This window comes from Arvicanthis niloticus, chromosome 5 (assembly GCF_011762505.2).
Source record: "Arvicanthis niloticus isolate mArvNil1 chromosome 5, mArvNil1.pat.X, whole genome shotgun sequence".
In the NCBI taxonomy this organism is placed as follows: domain Eukaryota; kingdom Metazoa; phylum Chordata; class Mammalia; order Rodentia; family Muridae; genus Arvicanthis; species Arvicanthis niloticus.
In genome coordinates, this window is record NC_047662.1 from 85578674 (window position 1) to 85600709 (window position 22036).

General features: G+C 36.7%; 1 protein-coding gene across 5 annotated transcripts in view; it reads left to right on the plus strand.

Annotated features, from left to right (window-relative positions):
- Positions 1–22036, plus strand: part of Ptbp3 (polypyrimidine tract binding protein 3) — a 79195-nt gene that overhangs the window by 10118 nt on the left and 47041 nt on the right. For 2 of the 5 annotated variants that reach the window (XM_034502243.2, XM_076934884.1), the window contains 2 exons: positions 13374–13455; positions 21522–21691. In XM_034502243.2, the coding sequence (XP_034358134.1) occupies positions 13425–13455; positions 21522–21691 (201 nt within the window). In that variant the 5' untranslated portion in view covers positions 13374–13424. The remainder of the gene's footprint in view (positions 1–13373; positions 13456–21521; positions 21692–22036) is intronic. The other 3 variants (XM_034502244.2, XM_076934885.1, XM_076934886.1) reach the window with 2 other exon arrangements.

The following is a 22036-nucleotide window of genomic DNA, read 5'->3' on the forward strand; positions in this document are numbered from 1 at the left end:
CCAGAAAGATTGACAGTGCTCACCAACTGTCACATCTGCCATCTTCATAACTTTTTGTTCATTGCACTTGTTCTTGGTTTCTTCTGATTTTTGTTTCTTTTTTGTTTTGCTTTTGAAATGAAATATTGCTAAGTTTCAGGCTGGTCTCCAACTTTGAATCTTCCTCTGTTAACCTTCAGAGTAGCTGGAGTTATAGAAATTCTCCACCACATCTAGTCCCTTCTCCTATGTTAGTTGAACATGTATTTGATTCATATTTTCTCACTCAGTGTATTAGTTAGTTTTATATTATGTAAACATTCTTTATATGTTGCCTTGTAGTTAACATATGCATTTATATGTCACATAAGTATAACATTCAAAATTACTCTAGTGCTTCATGTGTACCATATGTACAATAAAACAGCAGTCTCAGTTTTCTGTCATTTATGACCTCACTACCCTTCATTTTCCTTAAGCATATGCATTATCATCCTATACTTTAGAGATGTTATTATATTATGTAGCTATAGCATAATTATATCCAAAATATTTTATGTGTGCATGTCTAAGTGTGAGTTTGTGTACCATGTTTGTGCAAGAGCCAATGGAGATCAAAAGAAGGTAGTAGATCCCATGGAACTGGAATTATAGGCTGTTGTGAGTTGCCATGTATATACTGGGAACAGAATACAGGTCCTCTGCAAGAGAAATAAACATTCTTACTGAGCCATCTTTCTACCACTGATAGCTCAATGAAATTAAAAGATTTTATTTTACCTGTTTATTGATTTCCTTCATGTAGATCCAACTCCCTGTTCAATAATTAGAATGAACTTCTGCTTCCCCAGGTAACTTTTTTTAACTTTTCTTATAGACATCCTGCTAACAGAGTCTCTTAGTTTTGTTACATCAAATCATACTGGGTTGTGAGGAGGCAATGTTGGGGATTAGAGGGCCTTGGACATTCTGTAGCTAGGCTCTGTATACCTGCAGCCCCTGGCATAGTTAATTCCTTTACTGTGAAATGTACTTTGTGTACTAAGAATTTGGCATTGGCTCTTTCCTCCCTTTCTCTAACACTTTAAGTAGTTCAGTCTTTTTATTATGCTTCTGATGGAACCTTGTAATTGTTTTTCTTAACGCTCTGTATGTATAGACCTCTTACTCTTAGTTTTCCTTCCTCAAAGGTTTTCTTTGTCTAGTTTTCTATAGTTTGAACAATATGCTGAAAGTATAAGTTTAATTTTTGTTTTTATCTACATTGCTAATCTCTTAGCTTCCTGGAGTTGTAATTTGTAGTTTGATACAAATCACTAATTATGGAAAATTGCAAGCCTTTGTTACTTTTTTCTTTCCATTTCTCCCCCCTTCTCTCTTTTCTTCTCTCCTTTCCTCTCCTCTGCCTCTCCCTTTCCGTGTGTGTGTGTGTGTGTGTGTGTGTGTGTGTGTGTGTGTGTTTTGTTATGTTACATATTATGGCCTTAAAATGGCTTTTGGATCTTTCTACTTTAGTTTCCCCTGTAGCTGGGTATATAGAATGCACTAAGGAGCCCTATTGTTAACCTTTTCTCATTGTTACATTTTAAAAACTGTTTAAAAAATTCTTAAGGTTAAATTATATCACTGTTTCCTCCCTTCCATGTATCTGCATTATATACACATATGCATATACACACATATATTGTTTTTCCCCTTTTGTGTCTGTTATTTAACTTGAAATTGTCCCACATTATTGGATGTTCTGAAGTTTTGTTGTTTATTTTCACTCAGTATTTCATTTTGGGAAATGTCTACTGAAGTCCTTTTCTTTACCCTCTGCAGTACTGGGGCTGGCCGTGCATTTCAGTACTGACTGAGCTTGTGCCTATAGCCCCTGTTGAAATACCTTCAAGTTTATTGATTTTTTTTTTTCAGTAATACCTAGTCTATTAATGAACCTATCACAGATTTAAATTTTTGTTACATTTGTGTCTGTGTATATACACCATGGCATCTAGTTTTAAAGGTTTTTGTCCTAGCTGGACGTGGTAGTGTGTGTCTTTAATCCCAGCACTGGGGAGGCAAAAGGCAGGTAAGAAACCCTGTTTCAAAAACAAAAAAACCCCAAAGACTTTTATCCTGCATGATTCTGTTCAAGGGTTTAATAACTGTTTGTGTTTATATATATTTATTTCTTAAAGTGACTTTTACTTATGGAAAGCCAGATATAATATATCAGAACAGAAATTTAGAGCCAAGAGGTCCTTGTGGGATGGGTTCTATGGTAATCTGTCTAGGTGTTGGGTTGGGTTTGGTACGTTCTTTAGTGCCCAAAGCTTCAGTGTCCCTATTGTTCTTACTTGAGTCCTTTATTTAAAGACAGACCCTGCACCTCTTTCAGCTGTAATCCATTGTTGTTACAGCGGAGCCCTGTGACATGGTAAGATTGTGAGGAGGGATGAATTTTGTATGTCCTTACATTTCAGCTTTTAATGGACATATGTTCTCATTCTATGCTGTTTTAAATTCCCCACACCCCCATAGGTGAGTCAGGAAGGCTTGCAGGGGATAGAGTTTGAGGAAGTGCTCTTCTTTGGATAAAGTAGTTTACACATTAGTGTATGAATGCATTAGTCAGGGGTCTCTAAAGGAACAACTGATAGAATGAATTTATTCAGTTGGCTTACAGATATGGACTGGGTAGTCCAACAATGGTTGTAACATGACAGAAAGGTAGAGAATCTGATATTTGTTTAGTCCAGAAGGCTAGGTGTCCCTGCAGTCCCAATCTGGTGGTTGGTATTGGGGGAAGGGTGGGGTGGATTCCTAGAGAGCTGCTGGTTTTCATTCTATGTTGTATTTAATACTGGGCATAGCAACAGAATAGACGAATTTGTCAGTGAGGGCAAGCAGTCAGAAGAAAACTGCTCTGGCCCAGTTATGGTAGGTCTTCCTGCTTCAGATCAGTTTAGGAAAAATCCCTCACAGGAGAGCCCAACAGCTTGATTCTTTTTTTTTTTGGATAAATATTCTAGGGCTGGGTGTGGTGGCACATGCCTTTTTAATCCTAGCACTTGGGAGACAGAGGCAGGAAATCTTTGAGTTTAGGGCCAGTCTTGCCTACATAGAGAGTTTCAGGACAGCTCAGCCTACATGGTGAAACCCTGAATTTGAAAACAAAAACAAAACAAAACAAAAGCTGTGTATTCTGGGGATATAAAGAAAGATTTTCTCATTTGTTGAGAGAAATTTCTAGGCTGAATTGCTGGACATCATTGTTTGAAATCAATTTATCACTTGTGAGTTGGGTTATTTCTGCTCTATTTGTGTCTTCTTACGTTATTATCACATGCACCTAATAATAGCAAGAATAACCACTTGGTAAATGGTTATTTATCAAAACTGCTTCAGCTGTTCTAGGACATTTAAATTTCATTTTAAAATTTACATTGAGCTTATTTCTACAAATGGTGTCAGACTACCTGGATAACCATATGGAAACAAATGTATCTGAACTGCTTGCAGGGAAATTTGAGGCTTAGTTTAGCCATAAAACTACGTAGTATATACATATACACACCATACATAGGCATGCACTAATATAAATTTCATTTTGTTTTAAATTATAAATTTAAAGGTCAATCACAAGAATAGAACAAATAATGTATATATCCTTTACCCATTTAGTTGATTTAAAACAATTTATTACTGTGATAGGGTATGCATGTTGAGGTCAGAGGACAGTGTTGTTGAGTTGGTTGTCTTCCTCTACTCTTACAAGGGTGCCAGGGAAGGAACTCAGGTGTCAGCTTGCATCATTGGGTGGCACTCAACTTGCTGAGCCATCTCACCAGCCCCCTTTAATGAACATTTCTCCATTGTTTCTCATTCCTCCTGTTCCGTGTCTGTTTCTCTCTTAACTCTTATCAACTGTAAAGCCACATAACTTTTCTTTTATAGTCAGTAGTTTAGAGATTTTTTTTAATATACTTTATTCCTCTTAGCTTTCCTAGCTGGGAGCTGAGCCAGGAAGCTCCAAGTGCTACTTACCACTCATACACATATATGAATACACTGAAGCTGTCTCCAGACACACCAGAAGAGGACATTGGATCCCATTACAGGTGGTTGTGAGCCACCGTGTGGTTGCTGGGAATTGAACTCTGGACCTCTGGAAGAGCAGTCAGTGCTCTTAACTGCTGAGCCATCTCTCCAGCATTACTTACCATTCTTATTTTTAAGTTCTGAATGTGCTCCCGCTTGTTTGAGCACTGCTACTCCCCACCCCCCCCAAGTTTTGAGACAAACCCTCTATAAGTTGCTGTGAAAATGGCTTGGAAGTTTTACATTTTTGATTAATATTTTCATTATTTCAAAATAGGTAGAACAGTTTCTTGTTTTTCTGATTTTTCTATTTAATCCATGGATTATTTAGTACTTTAAATTTTTTAATTTCTAAATACAATTTATTCTTTTGTTACTATTTCTAATTATTTTTCTTTCTCTTCCTCATTTTCCTCCTTTCTTCTTGCCTTGTCTTTTTTCCTTCCACTGTTTAGTTCCAGTAGCCTGGAGTACAATCCTCTTGTTTCACTGTCCTGAGTGCAGGCCTTGTAGCACTGTGGCCTCCTTATTGCTTACTTGTTCTCAGAAAAATAGTCTTAGTAGATTCCTTTGGGTGAAATTGAGACAGGAATTGGCAAACTAGGGCAGAAGATCTAACTACTCACTGTCATCTGCTTTTACATATCTTGTAAGCTAAAATAGTTTTTATATATGTGAGTGTTAAAAAAATAAATTAGTATTTCATGACAGGTGAAAAATGGATGAATTCTAAATCTTAGTGTCCAAGTTTTACTAGAATAGAGTGGCTCTTTTCTGAGTTGTGTATGGTTGCTTTTTGTTCATGCAGCAGCATAGCTTAGTAGTTGACTCAAGATTCTTATTATCTGGGGCAGATAAGCTTACCAAGCTGCTACAGTGTCTGTACTATGCTGCCCCTCTTTGTGCATGTGAGGTAAATGCTCTACCACTTAATTATAACTGAATCCCAAACTGTTTGCTTCTGTAAGTGTTTATTCCTAGCTGTGTGTCTGGGTCTCCATTCAGTGTATCTGTTAGCACAGGTTACTGACTCTCACTTGTTTTCTCTTGTCATAATTTTTTATGTTTAGTTTCTTAGTCTCTAAGAGGGATTTATTAAGAATTTAAATAATACTATAGATTTTCATCTTTCATTGGTATCGCTTTCTTTTTATTTTTTCATGCTAAGTGCTTCACCAAGATACCTCATTTTGTATATGTATGTGTATATTGCAGGGAGGGGTTGAGTGTGAACATAATGTGCCTCTGTGTGAGAGCTTATATCTCCATCAAGTTCTCTATCTTTGTGTGTATGTGGTATGGATATGTGCTTCCGTGTTCATGAATTTACGTGTGGAGGTCAGGTTAATATATGTTGGGTTTCCTTCCACAATTGCTTTCTGTTTTGTTTTTAAATTTTTATTTATTGTGTGTGCATGTGTAGTACGTGTGTGCCCATGTACTCACACATGTGGAGGTTAGAGGATAACTACTTTGTGGAGTTGTTTCTCACTTTCACCTTTATGTGGGTTCTGGGACTATAATGCAAGTTGCCAGGCTTGTGAAGCTCACACCTTTACCAGCTGAGTCATCTCTCCAGCCCCACCTTGGCAGAGTCTATCACCAAACTTGGAAATCACTAATTGTGCTATTGTGCTAGACTGTTTAGCCAGGAAGCCCCAGGGATCCTTCAGTTTCTACCATGGTCAGTTCTGGGATTACAGGTACTATACTAGACCCTTTCTATTGGTACTGGGGAACCAAACTCAGATTTTCATGACTGAACCACACACACCTTACCAACTGAACTATCTCCCCATGGTTTGTTTTTCTTTCTTTTCTTAAGAAATCATTCTTTTATATGTGTGTTTTGTTTGCAAGAGTGTCTATGTGCACTACCTAGATGCTCATGGAGGCTAGATCCTCTAGGACAGAAGTTACACAGGGTTGTGAGCTGCCATGTGGGTTCTGGGACTCATATCCAGGTCCTCTGGAAGAGCAGTTAAGTGGAGCTGTTTCTCCAGCCCCTATTTTGGTATTTCTTGAATTACTGTTGGCTGTTTTTCTCTTTTCTTTTGAATGATTTTTCTAAAGAAGTCAATGTGTGCTTGTGTGGCAGGTCTTGAGGCTCTGTATACTTGAGGATATTTTTCAGCAAGAATATTTTATTTTAAAGGCTTCCTTCAAACTTCCTTTCACCCAGACTCTTGTTTCTTCCATCTCAGTCTGCAGGCATCAATTGGTCTATGTCACCCTCACATACAGTGTTGAAGCTCACCTGCTTACATGCAGTGCTGTCTTTCAGTAGCTTTTTGTTTTTCTTTTCTTTTTTGAGACAGGGTTTCTCTGTGCAGCTCTGGCTATCCTGGAACTTGCTCTGTAGACCAGGCTGGCCTCAAATTTAGAGATTCTCCCTCCTGAGTATTGGGATTAAAGGTGTGTATCACTGCCTGGCTCTCTTTTAGTATCTTAATTTCTTGAACACATACATTCTTTTCTAGCTTTTGTAAATATCTAGAAGTTAAATTTGGACCTGAGAGTAAGCCATGTATCTTAATTTCATGCTGTAGACCCATGATCCATTGGTTACCTAGTACCATGAATATGAAAGACCATCACCTAGGTAAGTTATTCATGAAACTTCCAAATTCTATAGGTGAAGGCCTGATTTTAAAGCTTCTGGGGAGAAAGAAGTGAGCTTTAAAGAAATGAAGGTTTGATTTGAATGAAGGTCAGACTGGAAACTTAGTAGTCTCACTACATCCTCAATGAAAACAGGAGCACTTTATAATTTTCTTTAGAAAATAATTTTAACCCAGCACTGCAGTCAAATGGCCTTTTTTTATAGGTAATATTCTCACATATGCATGTGCCTAGAAACTTTACCTTGTTTTTAGTTATCTAGGGATACACTTAAGCAAAATGAAAAATTAAGAACTCGAGAGAAAGGTTTTAAAAAAAAAAATGAGCCATCCCAGAAGAAGAGCCAAAAGATGTTGTTAAACAGTTGTCTAGAATGGTTAGAGAGCAGTAATTATAGATTTGAACAAGAATATCTTGGTGGGGTGAACACCATCATGGAAAGCTTGAAATAAAAGTTGATATGATATAGGACAAGACTATAAGCAAAACCCAAACTAAAGATGTCATGGAAATCGAAACAAACAGGGTAAGGAAATTTTGGTTGTTAACAGACCAAATTAGACTGGCATGGTGTTATGAAATTAAATAAGACGGTAATAATGCATTTGATCTTAAATCTCAGAACCATTTCTGTCTTCAAGTAACTGTAAAGTTGTGATACTGGACTATAGAATAGAAAATGAACTATATCAGGAACTTGATTTCTTAATAATAATTACATAGTTTAAAAAAATGCTGTTTCTTGATTTTCAACTTTGAGTCAGCCTTTAGTCACCACAGGAGTGGACAGAGCCTGTAATTGCAGGACAGAATGTGACAATTATAATAATAAAAGAGGTAAAGGGAAGAAGCAGGGAGATTACTACCTCTGACAGTTTTGTTTTTCCGTAGGGAGAATCAAGAGATAATGCTGAATTGACAAACAAACAATAAAGGTACACTATTAAAGTTCACAGATGGACTACCACACCTGTTAGCAGATCCCCGGAGGCAGAGGCAGGAGGATTGCTAATGTCTTAGTTAGGGTTTTATTGCTATGAAGAGACACCATGACCAAGGCAACTCTTTTTTTTTTTTTTTTTAAGATTTATTTATTTTATATATGTGAGTACACTGTAGCTATTTTCAGATGCATTAGAAAAGGATCCTTTGCTCTCTTCTGGTGTGTGTGAAGATAGCGGCAGTGTGCTCACACATATGAAATCAATCAATCAATCATCTATCTTTAAAAAAATAGGTATTTATTTCTGTAGCCACTCCTTTATATACAGCAGATATCACTAGTTATAAAAGAGTAGGCTTTAATACAGTGTTGTTTGGGACTTATCCCATGTTCATTTTAATGAACAGATATCTAGAAAGAAATCACCAGGGAAGTATCAGAGATAAGGTATACTACAGAACAAGTGGATCTGACAGATATTTAAATAACATGCCACCCAGCGGCTGCAGAATGTATATTCTTCTGTATGCTGATACACAGAGGCTACAAGACAAATCTAAAAGATTGAAGAACTTGAAATTAGAGTTTGTTTTCTCTGACTACAATGGGGTAAGTAAAACCAAGAGAACTTTAGAAATAGTAGAAACAAGCTGGAGAGTGGTGGTGCATGCTTTAATCCTAGCACTTAGAAGACAAAGGGTTATTTAAAGAAAGAATCCTAGAGATTTATAACTTTTTTGATAGTTTCCTTATGGTCTTGATAGGTAAAAGAAATGATACATTCTAGAATTTCATGTGCATGTTATATCTGATCTGAATGTAGAGTTTGGTTTAGTTTAAAAACCTTACATTTTATTTCAATAGCTTTCCTTGATTGACAGATTGTTTTTTTAATCACATTAATATTCTTTCTTGAGTTGCAAATAAAACCAGTTCCATCAAATTTGATAATGAAACATTTGTACTGCTTAATCACAGTATTCTTTTGCTTTGTTGGCCCTGTATATTTAGTTTGTCAGTTGGAGGGAGCTTCAATAATTGATGCTTGAAGCAAATGAAGCTGATTTATGTGTTGACATCGTCAGAGCACTAACAAGTCCACAGGAAATTGCTGTACTTATGTAAACTGACCATGTGTTTCTAAGGAGACTGTTGATGCAGTCTTAGCCTCCCTTCCACACCTGCCACATGATGTCTCAGTTTTCATTCTGTTAAGACCTCCTTGGCAATACTGTTAATTGTTTACCCATGATGTATTCCATTTCCTCCTGCTAAACATTCTTGTTGTCTTCAAGGAGAGAACTGACGCCCTTGCACACATACATGTATATACACATATACATATATATCTTTTGTGATTGACCTCTTAATATTTAAGATTACCTTGTTCTGTGGGATAGTAGTTTATGTTTTTAATAAATAATTGCATGCATTTATAAAGATTTATTCTGTAATTGATGACACTTTGTTGTTTCAGCTGTTCTAGTATGAATAATGTTCTGGGAATATCCTTATATCTAATCGTGTATAAGTAAGCATATCTTGGGTGTGTACATAGCAGTAGATCACAGGGATCCTTTAGATATTCATATTTTGGCTTTCATAGGTTGAATAGTGTTACAAGTTGTACCAATGTATATTCCCATTAAATCACATCCAGCTAAGTCCCGTTTAATTCTAAGAGCTTTGTTGCTCTGCCTTACCCAATGCTCCATTTTGGTACCTTTCTTCACATGATGGTATTCTGTTAGGGTCTTAACTTACTACACGTCCTGAAGTAACTAGTAAGAGCAAACTTGTTTTCCTATGTTGATTGCATATAATGTTAGAAAAATATTTCCTGTTTATTTACAATGTGTGTGGCTTTACTTAATTCCTGTGCTGGAAATTGGGCTGTTAGAGTAAAGGCTTCCTCTTATATGGGACATTTTCTTGTTATAGAGTGAAAACAAAGAAAATAAACCCAACAAAATGGCTATCCTATGCTTGGGTTAAATGTTGTGTCCATACTCCAGAGGCCAAAGCCTATCACAAAACTGCTCAGTGTGAGGCAGGAAGTTGTTCTCCCAAGACAAGCATTCCAAGTCATGGGGCCATGTGAATGGGGGAGGGTGATCCTTTCACAGGACAGGACAAAGTACAGGTGCTAGACAGTAGTCACAGTCTACTGCTGCTTGGTGAGATGCTGCTCACTTTCTTTCATTTGTATCTTAACTCTTATTCTCATTTCTTGTGTTTTGGTCTTTTATATACTGTAGTCGCCCGCGGCCACAAGTTAACTGGATTCACCTGAAAGGGGGGCTGGGAATGAAAGGGGAAGGAGGGCGAGAAGAGATGAGGCCAAGACAAAGTTCTCTGATCAAGGCCTCAAGCTTTAATGTTCAGCTCTCAATTTAAAGGGGAAGACCCAACCCACAACCCCTCCTGGTTTCAGATGGGTGGGATAATCCATAGTCCATTCCAGGTCACGGCCGGAGATGTCTCAAGGCAAGCCCAGGGGCAGTTCTGCTGTGTTCCGGGCAGCCAAGGTGGGTAACTCCACCTAGATCCCGTCACTTGACCTTGCTGTGGCAACCAAGGTCTCTCAGTCCTGCTCATGGGGGGGAGAGTACAATATACTTTCTAAAGTTTTTTAAAAAGACTTTTAAGGTTATAAATGCTTTGTTGATTATATACAATACAAACATATTTTCTTTCACTTGTTCTTTTACTCTAAATACAAAAGTTAACTTAAAGTGTGTATCTGTATTTTTTCTTTGCATTTATGCTTTTTTGTTGTTGGTTGTTTGAAATAGTTTCTCTGTGTACCTTGGGGTGGTCTGGAACTTGATTCTCCCACCTCAGCCTCTGGAGTGCTGGGGTTACAGGCATACATCTAGTTATTTTTTTGTTTCTCGTGTAAGAAATAGTGTCCTACTCCATAATCCCAGAGTTATATTCCATTGTCTTCTGCAGTTTTTATCATTTTTCTTTTTACATTTTAGTCTGTAGTCCATGTAAACGTATTTTTTTTAACATTTAAACATGATCATTTTTAGAGCATTCCTTGAAAGAGTTGCTCAGATAATAAGAACTTTAGAACTGTCTCAACAGGCCCAGCCACTGGTCCTAATTGTGTGAGTGAAAGAAATGAGTAATTGTGAAAAGCAGAGAAAGAAAATTTAATTAGCATGCATTAGGAAGAGAAACATAGAGAGGGGTCCCCTGTCCATGTCCATCTTTGTTGTACTAAAATAGATTTAGATAGAGGAAGCATGGTGGTGGATGGGCAAGAGGTATGTGGAGCTAAGCACTGGTGATCTAGGTGTAGTTTGTCTGTTCATTGTTTTCTGGTTCTGCATGGTGGTCAGAAGGAGTTCTTCTTAGTCTAGGGGACAGGCTGCTTCTCAGATTAATCCTACTCGAGAGTGCTGCCTTTCCATTATGGACAGTTACCCTCATTTGAGTTATAGTTTGTTGTGTGAGGTTCTGTTGTTTCTGGACTCCTTGATGATTGAAAGTTTAGGACATTGGAGACCTTTCAACATTTTGTGGGGGTCTGGAATAGGACATTATAAAAAGCTGACAATAAGGTGCCTCAGGTACTCTTATATTTGTTTCTTGTACCTTTAAGTAAAATAAAGAGGTTAGTTAGGTACTACCTTTTTCCTAGGTAGTGATTAACGTGCCTAGGTGCAGAATTAAGGTGTAAAGTTGCAAAATGAGAGGAGGGATACCAGGATTTTATCCTGCTTTTAGTTACCTGGTGGGCCCAAGTGAAGAGTTGATGCTTGTTTTTTTTTTTTTTTTTTTTTTAATTTTTTAATTTTATTCTACTTTTATTTTTTGGTCTGGTTTGTTTGTGTGTGTGTGTGTGTATGTATGTATGTATGTATGTATATATGTATTTATTTATTTTAGCAAAGGCAGGTTTTAAGAGCCTTTTACCAAACCCGCTTTATTTTGACATGAAGCACACTGATACTAAAGACACATAATGTGTAGAGGATATATTAGCAAAATATATTTTAGCCAAATTCCTTATTTTAAAATCATGTTGGATATATTTTGTGTGTGTGTGTGTATAAATATAATTCTTTTCAAGTTATAAGATTTTCCTGTATAGTCCTACCTGTCCTTGAACTCCCTCCGGAGAACAGGCTGATCTTGAACTCAGAGATCTGCCTGACTGCATCCCAAATGCTAATGCTGGGATTAAAGGCCTGTGACACCACCACCTGACAAATTACTACTGTATTTAAAACTCAAAACCTTACCTTTATCTGCAGGTAGACAGCAAGATACAAAGTTTGTTCACTATTGGATCAAAAAGCACAGTAATACCTTTATATCAGAAATTAGGAATTTCTGTGCCTTAATCCTGATCTTTTAGGAGAGTTGGGATTTGAAATTTTTCTTTCATCCTAGTTGGTTAATTCCTTTGTTTTTTGGGTGTGTCTTTGTTAAACTTGAGTAAAAGGGTTAGTAATTTCTGGATGCTTAAAACATTTTTGTTTAAATAGTTGTTTTTGTAGTAACTCAGATACTTTGGAGGTTAGTCCTTCCGCGGGAGCCAAAATGTTTGTAGTAGGGGCTGGAGAATTACCTCAGGATCTTTAAGAGCTGCTTTTATAGAAAACCAAAGGTTCATTCCCAGCACCCACAGTGGGCAGCTCACAACACTCTCTAACTCTATTTCCAGGGGATCTAACACCTCCATGGGCCCCCAGCTCCCACAACATACATTTACACAAGGAAACATATAAGTTTAGATTGAAAATAAAGTATTTGTGGTAGAATTATTCTAAAATGTATATAGTTATTTGAAGATTAAGTTTTATCACCAATGAAACAAAATACGTATTTTTTTTAAAAATTACCAGGATGAACAAAATTGGTCGATTTGAAGTAGATTGGTTTTGCCTTTTATTTCATATTTATTATCCTTTTATAACCTTGGTTATCTGTATTAGGATTATAATGAAAGTGCTTATCTGATACATTTTATCATTGAGTATTCAGATGTTCAAATAGGACAGAACTCTTGCTTGAACAGGTCTGGTGGTTCAGCCTTCAGTCCCTGTACTCAGAAGGCTCAGGCAAGAGCATAGAGAGATCACCACTCAGTCTTGGCTATATAACAAGACTCTTATCTCAGAAAAGCCAAGGTCTGAGGCTGGAGCTGAGTCATGTTTGCCCAGCATGGTCAAATCCTCAGCACCAGAAGACAAACACTTCTCTCTTATCCTAAAGAAATAAATTTCTAAAAACATATTTGCTTAAGAAATAGTATACACCAAAGATAGTTTTTGGGATTAATGCTAATGGAAATTAATAATTATAAAAAATTTGACAAGTATAGATACAAATTGTATCCTTGTAGCTCTATTTTTAAAAATGAGTATTGAAAGTCAAGATTCTTAGAATGTTAAATTATTTGCATGGAAATAAAAACTGGCAGAATATAGTCTCCTAAATACAGTTTAGCACTTCAAACACTGAATGATTGGAATTGTCAGAGGCATTTGCAAAATTATGTCCCCAGTGTTTTGCCATACACACACACACACACACACTCACACTCTCACACACTGATAGGCGTCTGCTGTAATTTTTTCCTTACCACACAGTTTGCTCCCAATCTTTTTACTTTACTTAAGTATATCTTTATACTTAAATAAAATAACACTTTTGGTAAATTTAATAGTAAATATAAACCATTATTTTAAAACTTGCTTTATTGAGTACTAATTTTGCTTTTCAGCGGGGATCTGATGAGCTTCTTTCTTCTGGTGTCATTAACGGACCTTCTACCATGAACAATTCTACTTCTGCAGGTGTGTATGGTAAGTTTGAACACCTAATCTTGTGTTTTCTTTCTGTGAGCTTTTTTTTTCTTCATTGTTCTTATGTGCTACTGTTTACAGTAAAAATTTGTGAATTTTACTCAATAAGAGAAGTGGAAAGAGTCAGCTAAGGAAAAAAGATAATATTGAAGAAATTTAGGAATGGGTCCACCATGTTGTATGTTGTACATCTACCCTAAAATAATTAATTGGGAAGATTTTGTAGGCAGAGAATTTTTTGATATAAACATGTAAACAGTGATATGGGAGTTGAGACTAATGCCAACTTTGTGACTCTGAGCTCACATTAGAGTCACTGGAGAAGAAGCTGGGGAGATACATGTAGTTTGATTAGTAGTGCTTGGTGTGCAAACATGAGGGCCTGGTTTTGATTGCTCATGTCTGTTTATTGCCTGTGTCTGTTAACCAGTGTTAGGGTGCAAGAGGAAGAGAAGCGACAATCCTTGGAGCTCACTGGCCAACTAGTCTAGCTAAAACAAGGAGCTCTGTCTCAGAAATTAAAGTGAAGAGTGATAAAGGAAGACACCCAAATCAATTTCTGGCTGCCATAAGGATGCAATGCATGAGTAGCTGCCTATGCACATGGCATGCCAGGAAGCAGAGAAAGAGGAATGCTACTTTTCCTTTTTATTCGTTCCGGAAGTTTCGATCATGGAAAGATACTGCCCACGTTCAGGGTGGGTCTTCCCACGTCAGTAAAGCCTCTTTGGAAAGCCTTCCTAGACTACACCCAAGGGTTTATCTCCCAGATGAGTCTATTATAAGTGTCTTGAAGTTGACAATCAAGATTAACCAGCATACTCAGAATAACTTGGAAGCACTGAAAATATGCAAACAGCACGACTTACCCCTGAAGTTTCTGTGTGGGGGTGCTGTTTGTCTTTATTTTTAGAGCTCTTAGGTCATGCATCAAGAGATACAGACCTAAGGGGTGTTGCTAGGAATCTAATCCAGTCCTTGCAATGCTTGACAGACCCTACCCAACTAGACTTGTTTGATTCATGCATCTTTTAATGTTCCTTCTAGGTTGTCCTAGATTCCTAGAGCATTATGTCCTGAAGGGTGGGAGTAGGGGTTGGGATGTGTGTGTTAAATTAATAGTACCTTGAATTTCCTTATGATTTCCACTTTGTAATTAATGTGGAACAAACTTTTCTTTCGTCATACTGGGAATTAGACCCAGGACCTCACATATATTAGTAAGAAGTTGTATCTCTAGAACCAAAGAAACCTTTAAAAATTCATTCTTTGTAATAATTCAAATCCAGGTTTGTTTGAACTTGTGATAATTCCACCTCTGCCTCCAGAATGCTTCTGATGTTATAGGCATTCGCCACTGCAACAATGTGAGTGTGAGTCACTCACAACTTAAGATACACAAACATTTTTTGTTGTTTTGGTTTTTTTGAGACAAGGTTTCTTTATATAGTCCTGGCTGTCCTGGAACTTGATCTGTAGTCCAGGCTTGCCTTGAACTCCCAGAGATCCTGCCTTCCTCTTGAACACTGAGATTAAAGGTGTATGCCACCACTGCCCTACAAGACACAAACATTTTAATAAAGTCATACTGTGCACCAAAATGAGAGCCATGAATACTGACTTACTGAGTGGTCTTTTTTTCTTTAGTAAAATCAGAAAAAATTTTGTAGATAATCTGAATATCAATTTTAAAAATACTTAAAGTCTGGTAAACTAATTGGTATTGGATGAAAACTTTTTGTTTGAAGACAGGAATTAGCTTATATCTGTCCTCTTGCAAGTATGGCTGCCTCATAATATTTTTGCCATGCATGGACATAAGTGGTAGGCTAATGATGCATGGCTATAAATGTACCAAAAGACAGAGGAAAACTGAGTAGAGAAATGATTACATTCACTGGGTGTATCTGCAGCAGGTAAGCTTCTGAAAGGTTTATACCACTGAGGGGCCAGAGCCTTTTATATCTATCTGTAAGAGGGACAGGTTATTTAGTCAACTTATAGACCATTTGTGTGTGGTATAAAGCTGAGGCAAAAGCCATATCTGAAGGAACAGACTGACTTTCTGCCATCTTGTTAAATATTAAGCTTTACAGCATTCGTTATTTTTTTTTAAGAGATGGATCTTTGGGTGTCACGTGTCTTGGGTCACTGGGACTTTGTCTTGGAATGTTGGTATATCTAGTAGCTAGATAAGGCTCCATGAGTTGAGTGTTGATTGTTAAAGTGCACAAACCTTAACATTTGTCTTGGGCCTTTTTATCTTTGTGGTTTCAGTAAGAACAGTGTTCTTACCCTAGAGTATGTGGCACCAATATTTATAGTTGAGTCATACCTCAGAATGTTACCTTACCTAAGGAAGCCTTAGCAGGAGGATTTCAAATTCAGTGATAGCAGGTTCTAGACCTTACTACAAAATTCTATCCTACCTTAAAATGATAAGTTTTTTACTGTTTCAACAGTTGATGTTGAACTTTTAAAACTGAATTTAAACATATTAGGTAGAATTGCTCCTGTACTGTTAAGTTGGGATCCACTGAAAGGATTCAGAAGTATGTCAGTATCATGTAATAATTGATTCTCTAAAGTTAGCAAATGATGACAAAATTGAACTGTTATAGTCTGCTAATAGGGTTGCTGTCTCTTTATGGTATATACAGAAAAGACTGCATGTGAAAGTAATTAAGGAAAATTGTTAGTTGATTTATTTCAAGCTTTTAAACATAATAGTGATAAAGTTGTATTTCACATAAGCGTTGCCAATGATTCACACATTTTCAGCTGTTGCCCTGGCCACCAAGTGTTCCAACATGATGGTGCATTCTTTTAGTCCTAGCACTGGGGAAGTGGAAGCAGAAGGATAAGAACTTCAGGATCATCCTTGGCTACAATTTTAAAAAGTGGAAAGGAAAAATAAAGTGTGTGTGTGTGTGTGTGTGTGTGTGTGTGTGTGTATGTGTGTGTATGTGTGTGTGTGTGAAAGAAAGAGAGAGAGAGAGAAAGAGAAAGAGAGAGAGGCAGAATAGCAATATGTAACAAGATTGAAAGCTGCTAGGAAAAAAAAAAACTAACTAATTTCCTTATTCATACCCTGTTGTACCTGCTACTTTTAAATCAAAGCTCTGTATGTTGTCCATAAGAGATTTTATAAAGAGTATCAGTCTCTCATTAATTAACTTTCAGATTTAACTGTTCTGAAGTTAGATGAGACTCTAACAGAAACCTTAACACTAAGGAATTAAATCTACCAAATCCCACTCTTTCTTATTTTGGTACAACTACTAGTAATATAGATATACTTAAAATGAAAATTTTTATGTTGCATAAGGATACTGGAGCACTGGTGCCAAGTTGTGACTCTGCTAGGCAACGTGGGACCTATGGTTATTCTCTGTAGATATTGTTAGTGTTATTTTAAAATCTCATATGTGATGGGCTACTTGAGGTGCTCAGGAGATAAAGGCATTTGCTGCCAAGCCTTATGACCTGAGTGTGTGAGTGAGCCCCAGGCAGCTCCTACATGGTGGAAGGAGAGAACTGACGCCTGTTGTCCTTTGACTTCCACACATCTGCTGTGACACATACATCTACGTAAAATCATAAAATGTAATAAAAGATTCTTTCTTTCTTGTAGGTACATATTCTGTGAGAGCTTTAAATTATGAAGCTTAATTCTAAAATAAAGAATATCCCTTCCTATGAGCTTTAACTAAAATAGACCTAAAGATATTTTGACTCAATTTACATTAATTTGTTATTGTAATATGCTTCTTTCACGTGTGTGTGTGCTCACGCACCCCTGTGCACAGGGCGATGTTTTTTATATCTGGGAACTTGAACATGGATCTGCAGTTTTAAGGTGTTTTTTTTTTTTTTTTTTTTTTTTTTTTTTTTTTTATGTCCCCTGGTAACTCTGAAAACATTTCAACACTTCATAACTCATATTCTCCTTTTAAATTATGGCTGTACAAACTAATGGCAGAAACTGATACTGTTCTATTTGTTTACTAAAGAACTGATTGTTACTCAGATTACACAGCTACTTTTTTTTTTTTTTTCCTTTCCTGAGACAGGGTTTCTCTCTGTGTAGCCCTGGCTGTCCTGGAACTCAGTCTGTAGACCAGGCTGTCCTCGAACTCAGAAATCCGCCTGCCTCTGCCTCCCAAGTGCTGGGATTAAAGGCGTGCGCCACCACTGCCTGGCACACAGCTACTTTTAAAGTCTTCCTTTTAGCTACAGGTGGCCTTGACTAATAAGCACACGTGTTTTATAGGACCTGTGGATCATCTCTGTATACTGTTTGTCTTTTCTCCTAGTGCTTCGAGGACTTCTATCTTTCATCTCAGATTGTAAAGATGTAGCAAGAGAGACAACCTAGAGCCCAAGTCACTCATAGTTTTGTATGTTGCTATTATAAACATATAATATGCAATGTTGCTTAATTTCACAAGCATGATGTTAATTAAATGTTATATATTTAACATATATCAGTATATGTTAATATTATTGGCTCATTTACACAATGCTTGAAAACACAAATACTAATCTATGTTGTGAAAAATCAAAATATGCTTGGAAGATAAACGTAAATGGAAAGAGAAAAAAAAACATCATGTGCATAAAGCATATGTGTGTTTCTTTGTGAGTGAATGTATTATGTGTGGGTATCTCAGGATACCAGTAGAGGTCATTGGATCCCTTAAAACTGGGGTTATAGGTGGTCAGCCATCTGGTGTGAGTGCTGGAAACTGATTAGGGAAGAGTAGCAGCAAGAGGTCTTAACTGCTGATCCATCATTGCAGCCCAGTATTCTACTTCTTGATTTGGCTGCTGATTATGCAGTCTGTTTATGAAGCTATGATAATATTAATACTAAAATCTATTAATGACTACAGTACAAAAAGTTATAGAGAAATACTTTGGTACAGTTATAAGTTCTAACAAATGTGCACAAGATGAACACAATATATACACGGTTGTATATATATGTGTGTATATATACATACACAGATATGTATATATGTAGACTCTTAGAGGTCATTTTAATGTCTCTTTTCCTTTCCTTTCAAAACAGAATTACCAAATTATTACTAGACTGCCACACAAGAATAAAAAGCTGATTTTCTTCTCCCACTTGAAAGTGGAAGATCAATGGTAAAAGAAGATTGACAGAGATGAAGTCCAGCTTTAACTTTCCTTAAACTCTTCTCTAAGGATGGGAATGATGGTGATAGTGGTGGTTTGAGTAAGAATGTTCTCCATAGGCTGATTATTTGGTTGCTTAGTCATCAGGGAGTGGCAGCACTTGAGAAGAGTTTGGAAGTGCGACCTTGTTGGGATAGGTGTAGTCTTGTTGGATGAAGTGTATCACTAGGAAGGGTGGGGATTCAAAAGCCCAAGCCAAGCCCTGTGTCACTCTCTGTCTTGGCCAGTGGATCAGGATATAACTCACAATACTTCTCCAGCACCATGGGTGCTGCCATGCTCCCAGTCACGATGATAATGGACTAATAAACCCGAAACTGTAAGCAAGCCCACAATTAAATGCTTTCTTTTGTAGGAGTTGCCTTAATCATGGTGTTTCTTCACAGCAATAGAAGAGGACTAAGAAGTGATAAGGCCAGCAGTCATAAATTACAGTAGGAGATCATATTAGAAAATCTAGGAAGGGTTCCTAATCAAATCAAATCCCCTGTCATCTACCCATATTTCAGAAGACCTAAAAGTATACCCAAGTCTGTAGTTTGTTTTGAATTATAGCACTCTCACCTATATTTGAGTTAACATACCATACTTAAATAATACTCCCATGATCAGTCTGGCTTAATCCATGCATACAAAAACAAGCCAAAGCCAAGAAATTATAAAATATGTCACAACATCAGATGAGTGGAGAGAAAACCTTATGACAGATTAATAAAAGCATAGTTATAGCTGTTGGTGATAAACACAAAATAAAAACAAATTAGCAAGATAATCTTTGTATTCCTATGCTTGAAATAATCTTCAAAATTTGGAAGACTGGTGATATAGCATGTATGAGGTCCTAGGTGCAGTACCCAGAAATATAACATAGCAGTCTACTAACAGTACATAGCTAGTTACAAATACAAATTTGGGAGCAAGTGGTGTGGGGGGGGGCGGGGGGCAAAAGGAATGTTCAATTTATATATTTTTAGGTCAAGTTGTATGCCACAGACACAAATAAATATTGCTCTATTTTTATATGGTCCTCATTTATATAGGATTATAGGTAGTAAATTTTAATTAGTTTTTAGAAATGGGATATTAGGAGTTTGGCAAGATTATATTTTTCTGCCAATAGTGGCAAATAGCATATTTAATATTTTAAAAGATTATAATGAAATTTTTAAGTAGTTATATTTGGCTTGTCTTCACTATTCATAGAAGAAAAATATTTCTGAATTTTATCTGCATAAACTTGAGTAATCATTATAGCCGATTGTAGTTAGTATGATTTGAATAAAATCTTGCTATGTGCTAGGATAATCAGTTCTTTTTTGCAGTGTCTATTCTGAAACTTTAGAGCAGGATAGCATCCTGGGGGACATGCTGTGCTGTAGAGTCCTGAGTAGCATGCTGTAGTTTGAAGTATGTGTGGGTATTGAAAAATGCATATTTCAACCAAGGTCTGCTTATTACTGTTGAGTAGGGTTATCATAAGAACACAAAGTTAAGCTAATAAAGTGAGAAAGCTTACGATGCTTAAGAAATAAACTAAAATTTTACATATAACTCCAGATCTTTTGGTTGTATTAGGTACAAAATTTATATCATAATCTTTCTTAAAAATTTGTCATTCATTTGTTTGAGTCCTGGCTGGTCTGGAACTCACTCTTTAGATCAGGCTGGCTTCAAACTCAGAGATCTGCCTGCCTTCTGACTGCTGGGATTAAAAGGCGTGTGCCACCACACACGCACAGCCTGGCTTAAATTTTATTGTTTTAATTCTTTTTATTTTACAGTATAAAAAATTGAAAAGGGTTCTTTAAAAATATGGAGAGATCGTTGAATAAGGTTAAAAGCACTGGATGCTCTTGCAGAAGACCCAGGTTCAGTTCCCAGCACCCACATGGAAGCTTAAAACTGTCCATAATCTTAGTTCCAGGGACTCTTAGGAACCTTTCTGGTTCCTTGGGCCCCAGGCATGCTCAATATACATACATGTATGCAAGAAAAACACTTATACCCATAAAAATAAACACACACATGAGACATTTTGAACATTGAGTTTAGAGGTATAGTCATACCTCAATTAGTGATTGGCATGTTTTCTGAAAATGCAGTGAACATCCTAGAGTAGGGTCCTCAACCTGTGGGTCATGACATGTAGGGGTTGAACTATTCTTTTACAAGGGTTACCTAAGACGATCAGAAAATACAAATATTCATATGACAGTTCATAACAGAAGCAAAATTACAGTTATGAAGTAGCAGCAAAAATAATTTTATGGTTGGGGGGGTCACCATAACATAAGGAACCCTTTTAGGGGTTGTAGCATTAGGAAGGTTGAGAACCACTGTCCTAGAGTGTGCTTACACAGACCTGGGCAGTATAGTTTACTTACTATATTTAGGTATGTATGGTGTATGCAGTTTAGCTTATGTCCCAGACTGCAAACCTTTGCATATTGACTTTGTGCAAACCTGTCACTGTATTTAATACTATAGGTGGTTGTAGTTAAAGTGTTATATATCTAAACTTATAAAAGGTATACTCACGGTTAAAGCTTACCTCATGAAAGTGATACATGACTCTATGAAGCAATTAATTGATTTTTTCTAATACTTGTCCTCAAAAACAAAACAAACAAACAAACAAACAAAAAAACCCCAAAAAACCAGACAACAATTAAATGTAATGGCCACAGTGAAAAACCAAAAGTGGGTTCATAAAGAGGTGGTTGGTTTTATTTCCCACTCATATCATCAACCCATAGCTCCATGAATTTCAAGTGCACTAGGTCAAGTGTGGCAATTTAGTTAATGTATTATGTCAACCCAAATTAGTTTCAGTAATTAAAAAAAAATCTTATGTTTTTTAGCTAATGGGAATGACAACAAGAAATTTAAAGGAGATAGACCTCCCTGTTCGCCTTCCCGTGTTCTCCATCTCCGAAAAATTCCATGTGATGTCACCGAAGCAGAGGTCATATCATTAGGTCTACCATTTGGCAAAGTAACTAATCTTTTGATGTTGAAAGGAAAAAGCCAGGTATGTAATATTTAAAGATCAACACTGAGTGATTATCTTCTGGGTGTTAGTATTTCATATAATTTTTATTTTCTTGAACTTAAAATTAACTGGTTGATTTGAGATGGGGTCTCTGTGTTGCTCTGGCTGATGTAGAATAAAGTTCATAAGCTCAAGTGACCTTTGTAAAGTTCAGCTTTCTGAGTATCTGGGACCACAAGGGTGTGTGCCACTTTGCTGGCTGTTCAGCTTTTTTTACTATCTGTGACCACAAATTAGTTTTTTTTTTTCCCCAAGTTATTTATGTATGTGAGTACGCTGCCGCTGTCTTCAGACACACCAGAAGAGGGAATTGGATCCCATTAT